General features: G+C 37.5%; 1 protein-coding gene across 3 annotated transcripts in view; it reads left to right on the plus strand.

Moving 5' to 3' along the window:
• Positions 1–13,639, plus strand: part of DRC9 (dynein regulatory complex subunit 9) — a 32,513-nt gene that overhangs the window by 11,600 nt on the left and 7,274 nt on the right. For 2 of the 3 annotated variants that reach the window (XM_045519857.2, XM_074365119.1), the window contains exons 6-8: positions 540–621; positions 8,258–8,443; positions 9,408–9,482. In XM_045519857.2, the coding sequence (XP_045375813.1) occupies positions 540–621; positions 8,258–8,443; positions 9,408–9,482 (343 nt within the window). The remainder of the gene's footprint in view (positions 1–539; positions 622–8,257; positions 8,444–9,407; positions 9,483–13,639) is intronic. The other variant, XM_074365128.1, reaches the window with a different exon arrangement.

Below are 13,639 nucleotides of genomic sequence, written 5' to 3' on the forward strand. Positions count from 1 at the left end.
GCATACACAGTGAAGAAGTTCAGAGCCTAGAGCTGGGACCCTTGTTTGCTTACATTCCCTGTAGTTGGAGGCCTATGAGGCACGTTCTCACATCCTCCACAGCAAGTTACTGCCGGTCTCCACGCACATTTTCCTCATCTGTAAAATAGGGGTAATGGTGGAGACTGCTTCATGAAGTTATTGAGAGGTGCTCAGAATAGCAAGGATTCCTCTTTTGCCCATTCCTTTTTCTCTTCCTCTTAGCTTTTTCAGCAGCAGCTATTTTAGATACAACACCAATAAGCCAGAAAATCCTCCTCCAATTTGCTAAAACAAATCAGTCTTTTTTAAAGTTACAGAAAGTGTGCTCCACGGACCAGCACCATTAGCATCACCTGGGAACTTGTTAGAGATGCAGATTCCAGGGTCCATCCCAGACTGACTGGATCAGGATCTCTGGGGTAGAACCCAGGAATCATTTTTTAACCTTGAGGACATCCTTGTGCACACTGAATTTTGAGAAGCACTGATCTAAACACCCATTATTCTTATTCTTCTAGGGAGGAAAGTGGAAGGAAAAAGATAAAAGCTCTTCAAAAACAGCTACTTAATGTCAAAAAAGAACGGCAAGTTGAAGTACAGGTAAGAATTATCTGGGCAACACCAAAAGTTACTGAGCTAAAACAAAACAACTAAATAGAAGTCATTCTTTTCCACCAAAAAAAAAAAAAAAAAAGTTATGTATAAGAAATTGTTGTTTATCCTAGGGTACCTTTACTATTGAAAATATAAGGAGAGTAACTAGATATTTGGCCTGGAATATACAAATATGTCCAGAATAGAACTCTGGGAGACTCCAACCCTCTGGAGTTCTTAGTCTGTTCTTATCCCTCCCAACCCATCCAGCCACATCGCCCACCCCTTCCCTTCAGGAGACCTTGTCTCAGGCAGCCTCCCACGTGCCGAGATCCCAGATGGGAGGCTGTAGTCCTAGGTAGGACGTTAAGCACATTACAAACCTCCTTATATGGGATGGTTAGGGTTAATAATGTCATTTGTATTGTATTTGAAGTACAGAGTGGATTTACTGAGTTTTTATGGTCTTTACAACCTAACTTTATATCCAATTTACTTCTATAAGAAAATGCATCCTAAATTTTAAGCGACTTGCAAAATAATGTTTGGGCTACAATGTAAGCAGTTAGAAATTAGTACTATTAGGATAACTAACACTATTAGCAGTTTAGAAAGTTACAAAGTATAGCCTAATAACAGCTTTTCACCGCCTAGTTATTTGGACAAATGTATGCTTCAGATTAGGGAATCTTTATTACTCCCTACATAGAAGTTGGAGGAATATTTGAAAAATATATTTGGAAAATATTGTCTGAAAAAGCCTTTCTTCTGAGACATTATCTTTAGGTATTCTGAACAAATTGCTTAACATCTTTTCTTATTTTCTATTATCATTTTTAAAATACATTTGGTATTGATTTTACCTTATTATCCCTATTACCTTTGTTTATAGCTTACATTTTTTGAAAACCATTTCTGTGCCATACCCCTCCAAAGCTTCATAAAAACTGGTGTGCATTTAGGTTTTCTCTCTAATGAATAGACTTTTCCAGAAGTTTCTTAGCTTTTTTCCCCTCAAAAGCTCTACTATTACTTAAACATTTCTCTTGCATGCCTTGACTGTTAAAATAGAAGATACTTAGGGGGGGGAGGGTATAGCTCAAGCAGTAGAGTGCATACTTAGCATGCACAATGTCCTAGGTTCAATCCCCAGTACCTCCTCTAAAAATAAATAAATGAATAAACCTAATTACCTCTCCCCTCAAAAACAACAAACAAACAGAAAAGAAGATACTTATATTAATTTCCTTTTAATGCACCAAACCAAATAGTATCAGAAGAAACCTCAGCTTTGGCACTCTGCCAGTTAACACCCCCCTGCTACCATGACAGCTACTTTTCTCTTTCTTTAAAGATTTATTGACAATAAATTTTCCAGACAACAGGTAACACTTTCTTGTGAAACTTACCTTCCTGGATTACAGTCTCAGCTGTTACATGCAGGCACAGTAAAACAAAAGTAGAATATCACTCATATTTTGATCATTAGCAAAGGAATAGGTAAACCAAGACTAGAAGATCTAAGACAAATCTTGAACAAAAAAACAGCTATCAAGATGAAATCAAGTTAAATCCCCAGAGTTACTAAAAAACCAGTGGTCAAATCAAGGTTGGAAAACAAGAAGACAGGAAGTACATGGATACTAGAGACCTGTGGGTCAGAAAATGATGCCAGGAATTAGGATGCCAGGCAGGTCTGTGTGTGTGAAAGTGTCTGTGGAGATCACTGGAATATGAGGGAGCAACTTCCTTATGAGCTTCTTACTGAGTCCCCAGGCAAAATGACACAGTCACAAAGTAAAAATATCAGGTTGCTATTAGACTTCCAAATATCAGCATACAAAGTCAGATAACAGTAGAGTAGTATTTTCATGAAACTAATGGGGGGAAAAAGAAAGAAAACCAAGGTCAATATATAAAAATTAACTTATCTTTTCTATACATCAGCAGTAGACTTAGAAAAAGAAATTGAATACACACACACACAGACACACACACATACATATACATATATATTTAAGCTCATTTGTCATCAGGGAAATGCAAATTGAAACCACAAGGAGACACAATTATCTTTCCATTAGGTTAACTACTTTTGGTATATTAATATTATATTTGGTATTAATTTATAATACCAAATGGTGACAATGTGGTATAATGAGAACTCTAATCCACTAATACTGAGCATTTATATTGGTACTACCACTCTGGAAAAAGTCTAACAAAGCATATTAGTTACTAGGCATACCCAATGCCCCAGCAGCTGTACTCAATCGAATCTGTGTGCATGTACAAAAGTGATCAAAAAAGCATTATCTGTGATAGCTATAAACGGAAAAAACCAAAAGGGTTATCGTACATTATGATATTCAGTAGAATACTAAAGTTAAAAAATCAATGAGCCATAGCTACCACATCACAAGTTTAATGTAGAGCAAAACAGTCCAGGCACAAAAAAAGACATACTGCACGATTCCATTTTTAGAAAGTTCAAAAAACTAAACTGTAATATTTAAGGATAAATGTTTAGATTATAAAACTATATAGAAAATTACTATAAAATTAAGGATAGTAGATAGTTTTGGGGAAGAGTGAGAGTAGTGATTGAGAAAGGATGTAAGGAGGAGTTCATGTCAATCCTGTTTCTTATCCTGGGAGGTTGTTCTGGGGGGTTTAGTTTATGATAACTGAGATATACATTTATTTTTGTGCACCTCTTTTTTTTCACACATACACAGAGTTTAAAAAAATGACATGTATGTTACATGTTAGAGCGAAGTACAGGGGGCTATGGATGCATAGAGGAAGGAGCTTTAACTTAGTCAAGGAAGGACTGCTGTAGAAACTATTTCAGCTGAAACTTAGAAGATATCTACAAGTTATCCAGGCGAAGAGGAGGAGAAGAATGTTTTAGGCAGAAGGAACAGGAAAACATGTTTGAAGATTTTATTAAGTCTTCTTGATGAATTGACTCTTATTATAAAATATTCCTATGTGTGGTAGTACTCTTTGCCTTAAAGTATACTTTCTCTGATACACCACTCTTTTGTTCTTATGCTACTGTTTGCATGGTACATATGGAAAACAGAAGGTACTACATCATGTTCACTGTTTATAAGGTTATACAACACTGGTCTGCAATTACACTGTGCCAAGTTGAAGGCATCTAGTTTTAATGCTGTTGGTGTGGGCCTCTGATTACTCTGATTCCTGCCTGTACTACTGTTCTGTACAAATGTATGGCCTTCTTTGGTGACAGCGTAGAAACAGAGGAGGATATAAAATGCTTACAGTCTGTGATGGTAAAATCATGATCAAGTCATAGTAATAAGTGAACTGAAGTGGCATTCTGTTTTTTCATCTTCTGAGCAGGCAACAAAGATCCAGCCTAGAAACAGTGGGTTATAGGCCCGAGATCTTCAGTTGTATGAACTCCTTTTAAGATTCTCACTAAGAAAAGATCTGCCTTCACCATCACCCACCATTCTAACCCTGTCAGTGGTGTCTGGAACTTTCTTCATGATCAAAGTCTGTGGACTGATGCAGCATATTTGTGGGTTTTCATAGCAGACCAAACTTTACTTCCAAATCCCCAAACTGCCTTCAGAGCTAGACTTTTGGACTTGTTATTTGAATTCAGAGATGATTCAAATGATTTAGCATGATTTAGTAATGGAAAGAAGTAGTTAGCCAATTAGAGTTAATAAGGCTCTGATGGCTGCCACAATACTGTGAGCCAAAGGCTTTTAATGGTAGTGTCTGTTTTGTTTGTTTGTTTGTTTTGCAGGGGAGGTAATTAGTTTTACTTATTTATTTATTTTTTTGGAGGAGGTACTGGGGGTTGAACCCGGGACCTCGTGCATGCTTAAGCATGTGCTCTACCACTTGAGCTGTACCCTTCCCCTTGGTAGTGTCTGTTTTCATAATTGAACACAAAGTAGGGAAGAGAATACTGGTCCCTGGAATTATTAGAAACTAGAGAAGTTGGAACTTATCTTATACCTCAGGCTGCCTCTTTGGTTGGATGGAAAAAGGAAAATGGAAATGTGGTCTATTAAAGTGACAAAAGTCAGAAAATAATACAGTTCTGTATTAAATTAACATTTATATTTGTCTGCCTGTCTGTGACTAAGAATACTGGATGATTCTGTAACAGTCCATGAATAAACTCTAAGCTAAACAGTGTATCCCATTCTAAAATGCAGAGGAAGCATAGTCAAATCCAAACTTCTAAAGTTCCAGGCTCGAATTCCACCCACTGTTTTCATTGCTATTTGAACTGTTCCCTTTCCAATCATACCAGTTTCCTCTTTTCTTTCCTTTTGTAATAAAATTCCCACATACTTCACTGTCTTGGATGATCTCTTCTGAGTAAACTCCTTCTTATATGTGATGCCTAAAACTGTACACACTATTACGGATGTCTAACCACAAGAGAGGATGGGGGTAGTTTTCCCCCTGTTATATAAACACTATACAGTGCCACACACTGCAGTAATCTAAACAAAGGGGAAGCACTCCAAATGCTTTTCACAGTATTGTATGGCAATATGCTGTCACGATTGTGGAGATTTTGATGACAAATCCTGAAGAAGCACAGGGAAAGGAAGACTCTGGGAAGTCTAAAGAACACAGGGGAAGGCAGGCACCTTTTTATGATGCTGCTACTACAGCAACCAGCGGTGGGACCCTAACCTCAGGTACTCATGTTAGAACCTGGGTAATCTCCTAATGAAACTGTCGAAGACAAGTTAGGCCTTCACAATCCTCAACTTGTAAGATTCTTCTAACCAAAATTAGGACTTTAGTTTCACCTTTGCTTCTTCTTGGAGTCAGTTCAATATTCAAATAATCAACAGGATTTTGAATTCTGATGTCTCTTACATATCAAATATCAGGTTTAAGTTGCTTGCAAATTTAACAAGCATGTTTTCTATACCTGTATTTAATTATTTAATCCATTTTGGAGCCTAGAGATCATCACAGTCATCTCAACCTGTTCTCTTTGGTTCTCTCTCTGTATCTGGCCAAAAAAAGGAAATTAGAGTCATCAAAGAATGCAGAAAGCTGAGGGGCTGAGTGGAGAAAACAGCCAGGTAACATGCAAAAATTAGCAATAGTGTGGGCCAGAGAAAAAACAAAAGTATGGCTGGAAGGGTGGAGCAGTTCAAGAATGTTATAATATCATGCAAAACTTCCAGGGTAGCACTGAGCTTTTCAAAGTACAGTCAATGACCATAGATGGCAGTGGGGCTGCTGAATGAAGAACAAAAGGATGAAGATTTAGTAGTGTTATAGTTGGCTTAGGGCCATCCAGTCTATTAGCACCACGCTCTAACCAACTGAGCTAACTGGCCAGGATAGGGCCATCCAGTCTAGACATTCACGTGAACCCAGGTCTAAGAAACAAATTTCCATGATTAGCCCCTGCCAAGGAGAAGGCACAAAATGCTCTTGCTCCATCAGTAAAATATAGTAGGTCAGTATAACCGTCAAAGACAAGAGTTTGCACTCAAAATCATTGAGCACCATTGGGAAGATCCCTCTCACTGTTGCCATAAGATTTTAGGGTTCCAGGACATCCAGTTTTGTGCCCTTTGGCTCCTTGTATAACCAGTCAAAATGAGTAGGGATGGATTCATATCCTTCATGGTTACTGTATCTAACCTCAATAATCATGGCAAAGCTGAAGTAAGTGAAGGACTCTTTTAACAGCCAACCTTCTCCTTGAAGGCTCAGGCTTCTAACTTAGAAAAAATTCTCTCTCTCTCTCTCTTTCCCCCTTCCCTCCCTCCCTATCTCTTATTTCCAGTTGTCTAGCATTCAAAATGTAAGGGAAATGAGAATTCCTAGGCCCAATGGGGCAATAACTCCTTTTTGGTGTCCTGTTTTGAGAATCTCTCCCCAGTGCTATATACCTCAGTGACATCTCCAGCGCTGGAAAGGTTTCTTATACATGCTGGACACAGTGGGATGAGGTAAGGGCAACTACTTTAAGAAACTAGATCAGCATAAAGTCATGGGTCAGTTCTGCCTCAGGACTTGAGCATACACTTTTCCTTTTTCTTAGAATTCCCCTTGACCCCACTTTTCATATGACTGACATACTTACCCTTTAGGTGTCAGAGAATCTGTTTTTGGACCATCCAATCCAATGCAGATCTCCGTTGTTATTTTCTCTCATAGCCTGTTGCCCTTTTCTTTCACAGCATTTTGCACATTTAAAAAAGTTTATACATATTTGTTTCCTTTTAACCACATCTTTCCCACTAGATTGTAAGCTCTATAGGGGCAAAGACCATCTGTATTTATATCTTTATTATTTACCTAGTGTCTAGTTCAATGCCTGATACTGAGTAAGTATTTTTTAAGTGAATTTTGAGATCTTAAAATTGCCAAGCACTTATTATCAAAAGGGCAAGATAAAACAAGTGTTGGCGAGGGTATGGAGAAAAGGGAACCCTTTGTACTGTTGGTGGGAATGTAAATTGACGCAGCCACTATGGAAAACACCATGGAGATTCTTCAAAAATTTACGAATAGAACTACCATTTGATCTAGTGATTCTACTTCTGGGTATTTATCCAAAGAACAAGAAAACCCTAATTCAAAAAGATATATGTACCCCTATGTTCATTACAGCATTATTCATATAGACAAGATATGGAAACAACCTAAGTGTCCATCAACAGATGAGTAGATAAAGATGTGGTATATATAGACAATGGTAATATATACAATGGAATACTGCCCAGCCATAAAAAAGATGAAATCTTGCCATTTGCAACAACATGGATGGCCCTTGAGAGCATTATGCTAAGTGAAATAAGTCAGACAAAGACAAATACTATGTAATTTCACTCATATGTGGAATTTAAACAAACAAAATAAAATAGATGAACAAACCGAAAAAAAAAAACAAAACCCAAACACATAGATACAGAGAATAGAGTAGTGGTTACCAGAGGGTGAAGGGGATGGGAGTGTGAAATGGGTAAAGGGGGTCAACTGTATGGTGACAGATGAAAACTAAACTTGGTGGTGAGCATGCTATGCTGTATACAGAAGTAGAAATATAATGTTGTACACATGAAACTTATACAATGTTATAAACCAATGTTACTTCAATTTAAAAAAAGAAAAGACATTGCCAAGCACTTTGTAACCTGCAAAGTGTTTTTTACACATATTATTAGTTAATCCTTATAATTACTTGCTAGGATATTTCAGGCAGGGTAGCTATTAATGTTTCTTTCTATTTTAAAGAAGGTAAGACTTGGAGAGTTTAACCAACTTGGCCAAATTCACACAGCTGGGGGGCTTGGGTGGGAAGTTAGGTCTTTTGATCATTTGGACCAGTGCTCTTTCTACCAAAATGAGATAGTACTGGGAAATCTGTGTAGCTACGGAGTACCCCAAGTATTGTACCTAGGAAAGAATTGCACAGTCCTGATGCTTAGAACTTCTTATCTGTCATTTTCATTCATACTATCAATGATTGTTGGCTAAATTTCCCATAGTGTAATAGCAGAAGAATAAATCCTTGTTGATTTATAAACACAAAAGGTAAGCTTAAGCCACTGACTGAACTGAATGGAGGTAGAACTTATTTTAATTTAGAAACCCGGTCTTACCTCTGCAGAGCCGGAATGAGTATATTGTTCACCTCAAGGACCAGTTGCAAGAGATGAAGGCAAAAACCAACATGGAGAATCGCTATATGAAAAGAAATACTGAACTGCAGATTTCCCAGACCCAGAAAAAATGTAGCAAAACCGAGGAGCACTTGCTGGAAGAGATTGAGGTAATCACTGTTAGGAAGGACCAGGTAAGACGGTGTTCGAGCTGGTGAACCTGATACTACCTCAGCCGACACAGGACGAGGGAGAGGGGGGCTTTCCTGAGCTTTGCTCTCTCTCTCTCCAGCAACCCTAACATTTGAGGTTAAAAACAAAAACAGAATGAGTACTTGCTTTTTTATGAGCAGAGATTCTGATGGGCTGTGGCCTACATCTCTTGGGTTTTGGTAATGACTTTGAAAATTGGTTGTACTTTCTTCTCTTAGTCACTTAATCCTTATTTTATAAAACCACTTGCCACTTCTCCTGGTAATTATAGGGAGAGGGCAAAACAAGAGACTCAGTAACTGCAGGTTTTTGCTGCTGCTTTCCTCACCCAACCAGTACTTTTTAACCCTCCATTAAGAAATACAAAATCTAAAGAGCTGCCCTTCATTCAACAGAAGTTAAGGAGTCATAGTAAAAGTATCAGGAGAAAGAAACAAGGGTAGGCCCTCATTAGAGGAGGGAAGCTAATTGGCTAAAAGAACAACAGGTCGGCGAGAAGGAGCAAACATCAGTAGGGTGTGTCATCTATGGGCAGGAGGACACTTTTCTCTGAGCCCCCTGCGTATTTGAAAGTTTACTCCCTTAGTGCAGATTAAGGCTATGACAACAAACCTTTTTCTTACACTCTGGAATTTCCTTTTGTAGGCCTGAGAAACTTGAGCCCTTGAAGCATTGTTTCTCTCCTTAAATTGACATGACTTTCCAGGCAACATGATTATGGTCGTTTTGTTCTGGGCACTTGCCAGACCCGGCTCAGCCATGTTTTGAGCAGGAATTGAGTTGAATGGGAATGAAATTTTCACTCTGGAGCAATAATGTAGAATTCTTGGGGTCCCAGCTGGTAAAGAAAACCTGTGCTACTGTCACAGTGACACCTCTGATCTTGAGAACTCATTTCCAGCCCTGCTGGGAAGAATTCCTGATATTGGTTTATTGTTCCCACAGAAACTGAGGTTGAAAACCGAAGAAGAGAACCGGATTCATGTGGAGATCGAAATGTTCCTTAGAAAGGAGCAGCAGGTGGGTCACTAAAACTGACGTGTTTGTGTCCCCCTTGTTAAATACCAAAGGACAGAAAAAAAAAAATTTTTTTTTTCAAGGAAGAAAAATCAACTGTAATTCTACTAGCCTAATAAGTGAGCTGTATAAGCCCATGTTTTCTTTCCAAGTTATCTATCTGGATAAATATTTTAAAAAGCTGTAATTTGAGTACAGGTAAAATTTTGTCCTCTATGTTTATCATTTAGCATTATATAAGAAACTGTTTTCTTGTTCCTATATTGCTTCATAGTCATAATTTTTAAGTAAATTTTATTGATTTATTAAACTGTAAAAGGCACATATTCTTATATGAGGGAAGATTTTCTAAAAGTTGCCAATTACTTTTTCACTCATTTTTTCATTTTATTATGGTCTCTTTGTAAAATAATTTTAAATGGTTTTATAATGTTCTATGGAATGGTTTTGCCATGGTTTGTTACTCTCTGTTTTGGATATTTGGATTTGGTTATTTCCTAAGTTTCATTATTATAAATAATGCAGTAGTGAAAGCTTTGTCCAAATAACTGTTTCCTCCATTGCAATTATTTACGAAAGTAAATCTCAAGCATGAGATTATTAATTCAGAGAGACTGGTACCTTGTGACTCTGGGTAAATATTGCCAATACTTTCTCCTTTACGCTGACATCAGCAACGTATGCAGATACTAATTTCAGGGTATCCTCAACAGAACCAGCTGTTTTAGATGTTTTTTTTAAAGTCTGCTAATGTAATGAGTTGTTTTATTTGCATTTTTTTGCCTACTATTAGAATTGACAATTTCCCTATGTATTTATTTACTCATATTTTTAATTTTTAAATTAAAAAAAATTTTTTTGAAGTATAGTCAGTTTACAATGTTGTGTCAATTTCTGGTGTACAGCACAATGCTCCAGTCATACATGAATATACATATATTCTTTTTCATATTCTTTTTCACCATAAGCTACTATATCGAATATAGTTCCCTGTGCTATACAGTATAAACTTGTTTATCTATTTTATATATACCAGTCAGTATCTGCAAATCTCGAACTCCCAATTATTTAATTCATTTTACTTCTTCTTGTGTGAATTATATGTGACTGAAATGGTTTTAATTAGTATTTCCAATACTAATAACAAACCAAGGTGAATAGAGCCTTTCAAAATATCCCTGTTGGATGAATAAGGAAAAAATTTCCTTCTTATTCATGATATACCCTGCTTTTGAGAAAGCTAATGAATTTTCAGTAAACAAGTCTAAATTTATAGTTAAAGAAAAGAATTTCTAGATGCTATCTCACAGACCTTTAGTGAAAAACAAATCAGTAGGCTATTAGAATCAGAGTTCTGTACCGCTGCAAATTAACAATTATGTCTCATGTTACCTGTTTCAAGTGTTAGAACATGGCAGGTATTTGATAACAATCAGAGGAGTTGGTGGATAAATGGATGTTGGGTGAAGTCATTGTTCCCCAGATCTTCAGCCTAATAACACAAGCAGTGCATAATACTTTTAATGAAAATTTTGAAACAGTATAGAAATATATAGATTTTAAGAAGTGAACACTCTCTTAATCACTCCCTTTTTCACAGATTTCTTCCATATCTTTTCTTCTCATATATACACTTGTGTATGTACCTACTTACTTGTTTTTAGTTTTTATTTATTTATATTTGTTTTTGACATAAATTGGATTATACATTTTTTTGAGACACTGTTTTTCAAAAATTTGTCTTTAATGTTTTTTTTTAAAGCAGTACAATTGCTATAATATGCCATAAAGGGGATGCACCAAAATTTAGATAACCATCCTGTCAGTGGACCTGTCTCTAAGTGCATGGTATATGGAAAGGTTATTCATTTTCATATATTATTCTAGATTCCTTATGTCCTCTCATATTAGGTTTAATCGTTTTTCAGTTGATTCATTTGGATTTTCTAGGTAGAAAATCCTATTGACTGCAAATAATAACAATTTTATATTTTCCCTTTCATTATTTATATGTCTATTTCCATTATGGGCTTATTGTGTAGACAGAATGTCAAGTGTAATGCTGATTAGTAGTAATGATAATGAGGCACTGTTTTTCTATTCTTAGGGTTTTTTTTAATTTTTATTGAAGTGTAGTTGATTCACAATGTTAGTTTCAGGTGTACAGCATCTATTCTTAGTTTTAATGGTATTTTGGTCAGTATTACACATGAATTCATGCCAAGTTTCTCATATGCAAGTTAGGGCACCATTGGGAAAGAATGGGACCCTGCAACTCGGAATGGGAACATCTGGTTGGACTCAGAGGTGCATAAATGACAGTCCTGAACTTCTAAGTCACGTAAGCCTCTCTTGCCAGTAGAAGTAGCCTGCCTTCTTGTGTCTGAGGAGATTAGCCTTCCTTTCTCTGAAAACTCTATGATAATTTCATCTGAGGCAGATGCCTTGAAAAAGGATGTTCACTCAAGCCCTAGTGCAGTCACCCCTTTTTTTCCATGGATCCATCACTAGGGTCAAATCTCAGCAGGTTCCATGCTGACAGATAACTCAGAAGGAAATAGCTCACACTCCAAATGAATTACAAGACTTTGCTGATATTTATTGGTCCAAACCTGGGGGCCATATATGGGAATGGATTCTAAGGGTGTTAGACCAAGGAGGGTGGAATTCAACACTAGACTGAGTCAAGTTTATTTGATATGATATACTTACTAGAGATTCTGGATATAATGTGTTAGCTTGTGTAGCTGGAGGTAACTCTTAACAGTTTGCTTAGTTGGTTAACTGAAACTTGGTCTCAACAGTGGCCCATATTTAATGAAGTAGAGATGCCAGAGCTTCCCTGCTATGATGTGGAGGAGAGAATTCAAAGACTTAGGGAGATTGGAATATCAGAGTGAATTTATCATGTGTGACCTAACACCCACCCAAACACCCACCTCTAACTAGTTCCTGTGAGACACTCCTTCTCGGAAGACACTCCTTTACTAACAAATTAGTTAAGGCACGCCTGCATCCTTGAAAAGCCCCACGGTTGCTTTCTTATGTAGGCCAAGTAAGACCATGGGTGATAACATCACTAATATGAACTCCTTGATTTTAATGGGGACAATGGGATCATGGAGTGCCAGAGGACATGTGGTAGCACTTAACTACCAAAGACAAGGTGGACGCAGTTACCATGGAGGGCAGCAGGGATGTACTCAGATGTAATCAGAAGATCTTTGCCCACAGGGATGTTTGGCAATGACTAATTAATCATGGTATCCCTAGGAATAAAATTGATGGGCAGCCTGATAAAGCATTATTGATCCATGTAACAGAAAAAAAGTCCAAGTGTAGTAGCCAGAAACCTGAGTTGAGTCACCACAATGAGGAGTCATGACCTTTCATCCAGTTTCCAGACCAAGTAAATTCACAGACCCAGAGCCCCCTGACTGAAGGGAGCAGGTCTCAGTGAGGATGCACTCTGCAGCACAGCTCAAGTAATGCAAGTGAATCTTGCTCTAAGCCTTATCCAAGGGACCCGTGGCTACTTATTAGAGTGACTATACACTGGAAAAAAGAAAATATCCAGACCTTTTGAGATTACTTAACGTTGGCCCTGAATTTATGATAATTCCTGAGGACTCAAAACAACACTGTGGCCCCTACTCAAAATGGGAGATTATGGTGGTCAGGTGATACATGGAGACATAGGTCTGATTTGCTCTGGGCCCACTTATTCTATGGATCCACCCTGTGGTACTTTCCCCAGTTACTGGATATACAATTGGAATAGACATACTTGGCAACAGACAGAATTTTCACACTGCAGTTAGTATTCCAGATGTAGTATCTTTACTGGAGAAAACCTTCAGTGGCCACTGGCACATAGTAGGCAGCTATTAACTTGACTAAAGCCCCTGTCTCCAAACTAGTTTGAAAAAAAACTCCAGAAGTTTTTACCTGGCAGGACCAATAGTACACCGTCACAGTTTCACTTCAGTGCTATGTCATTTCTCTTTTCTCTGCCGTACTGTGGCCTGCAAAGGTACTGCCTGCTTTGTCTTTCCACAAGACCTTGTAGTAGTCCACTGCACTATGTTGACTGTATCTGATGAACAGAAAGAAGCAAGGATTTTAGATGCCTTAGACATATGTGAATTAGAAGGTAAGAG

This window comes from Camelus bactrianus, chromosome 1 (genome assembly GCF_048773025.1).
Source record: "Camelus bactrianus isolate YW-2024 breed Bactrian camel chromosome 1, ASM4877302v1, whole genome shotgun sequence".
NCBI lineage: Eukaryota > Metazoa > Chordata > Mammalia > Artiodactyla > Camelidae > Camelus > Camelus bactrianus.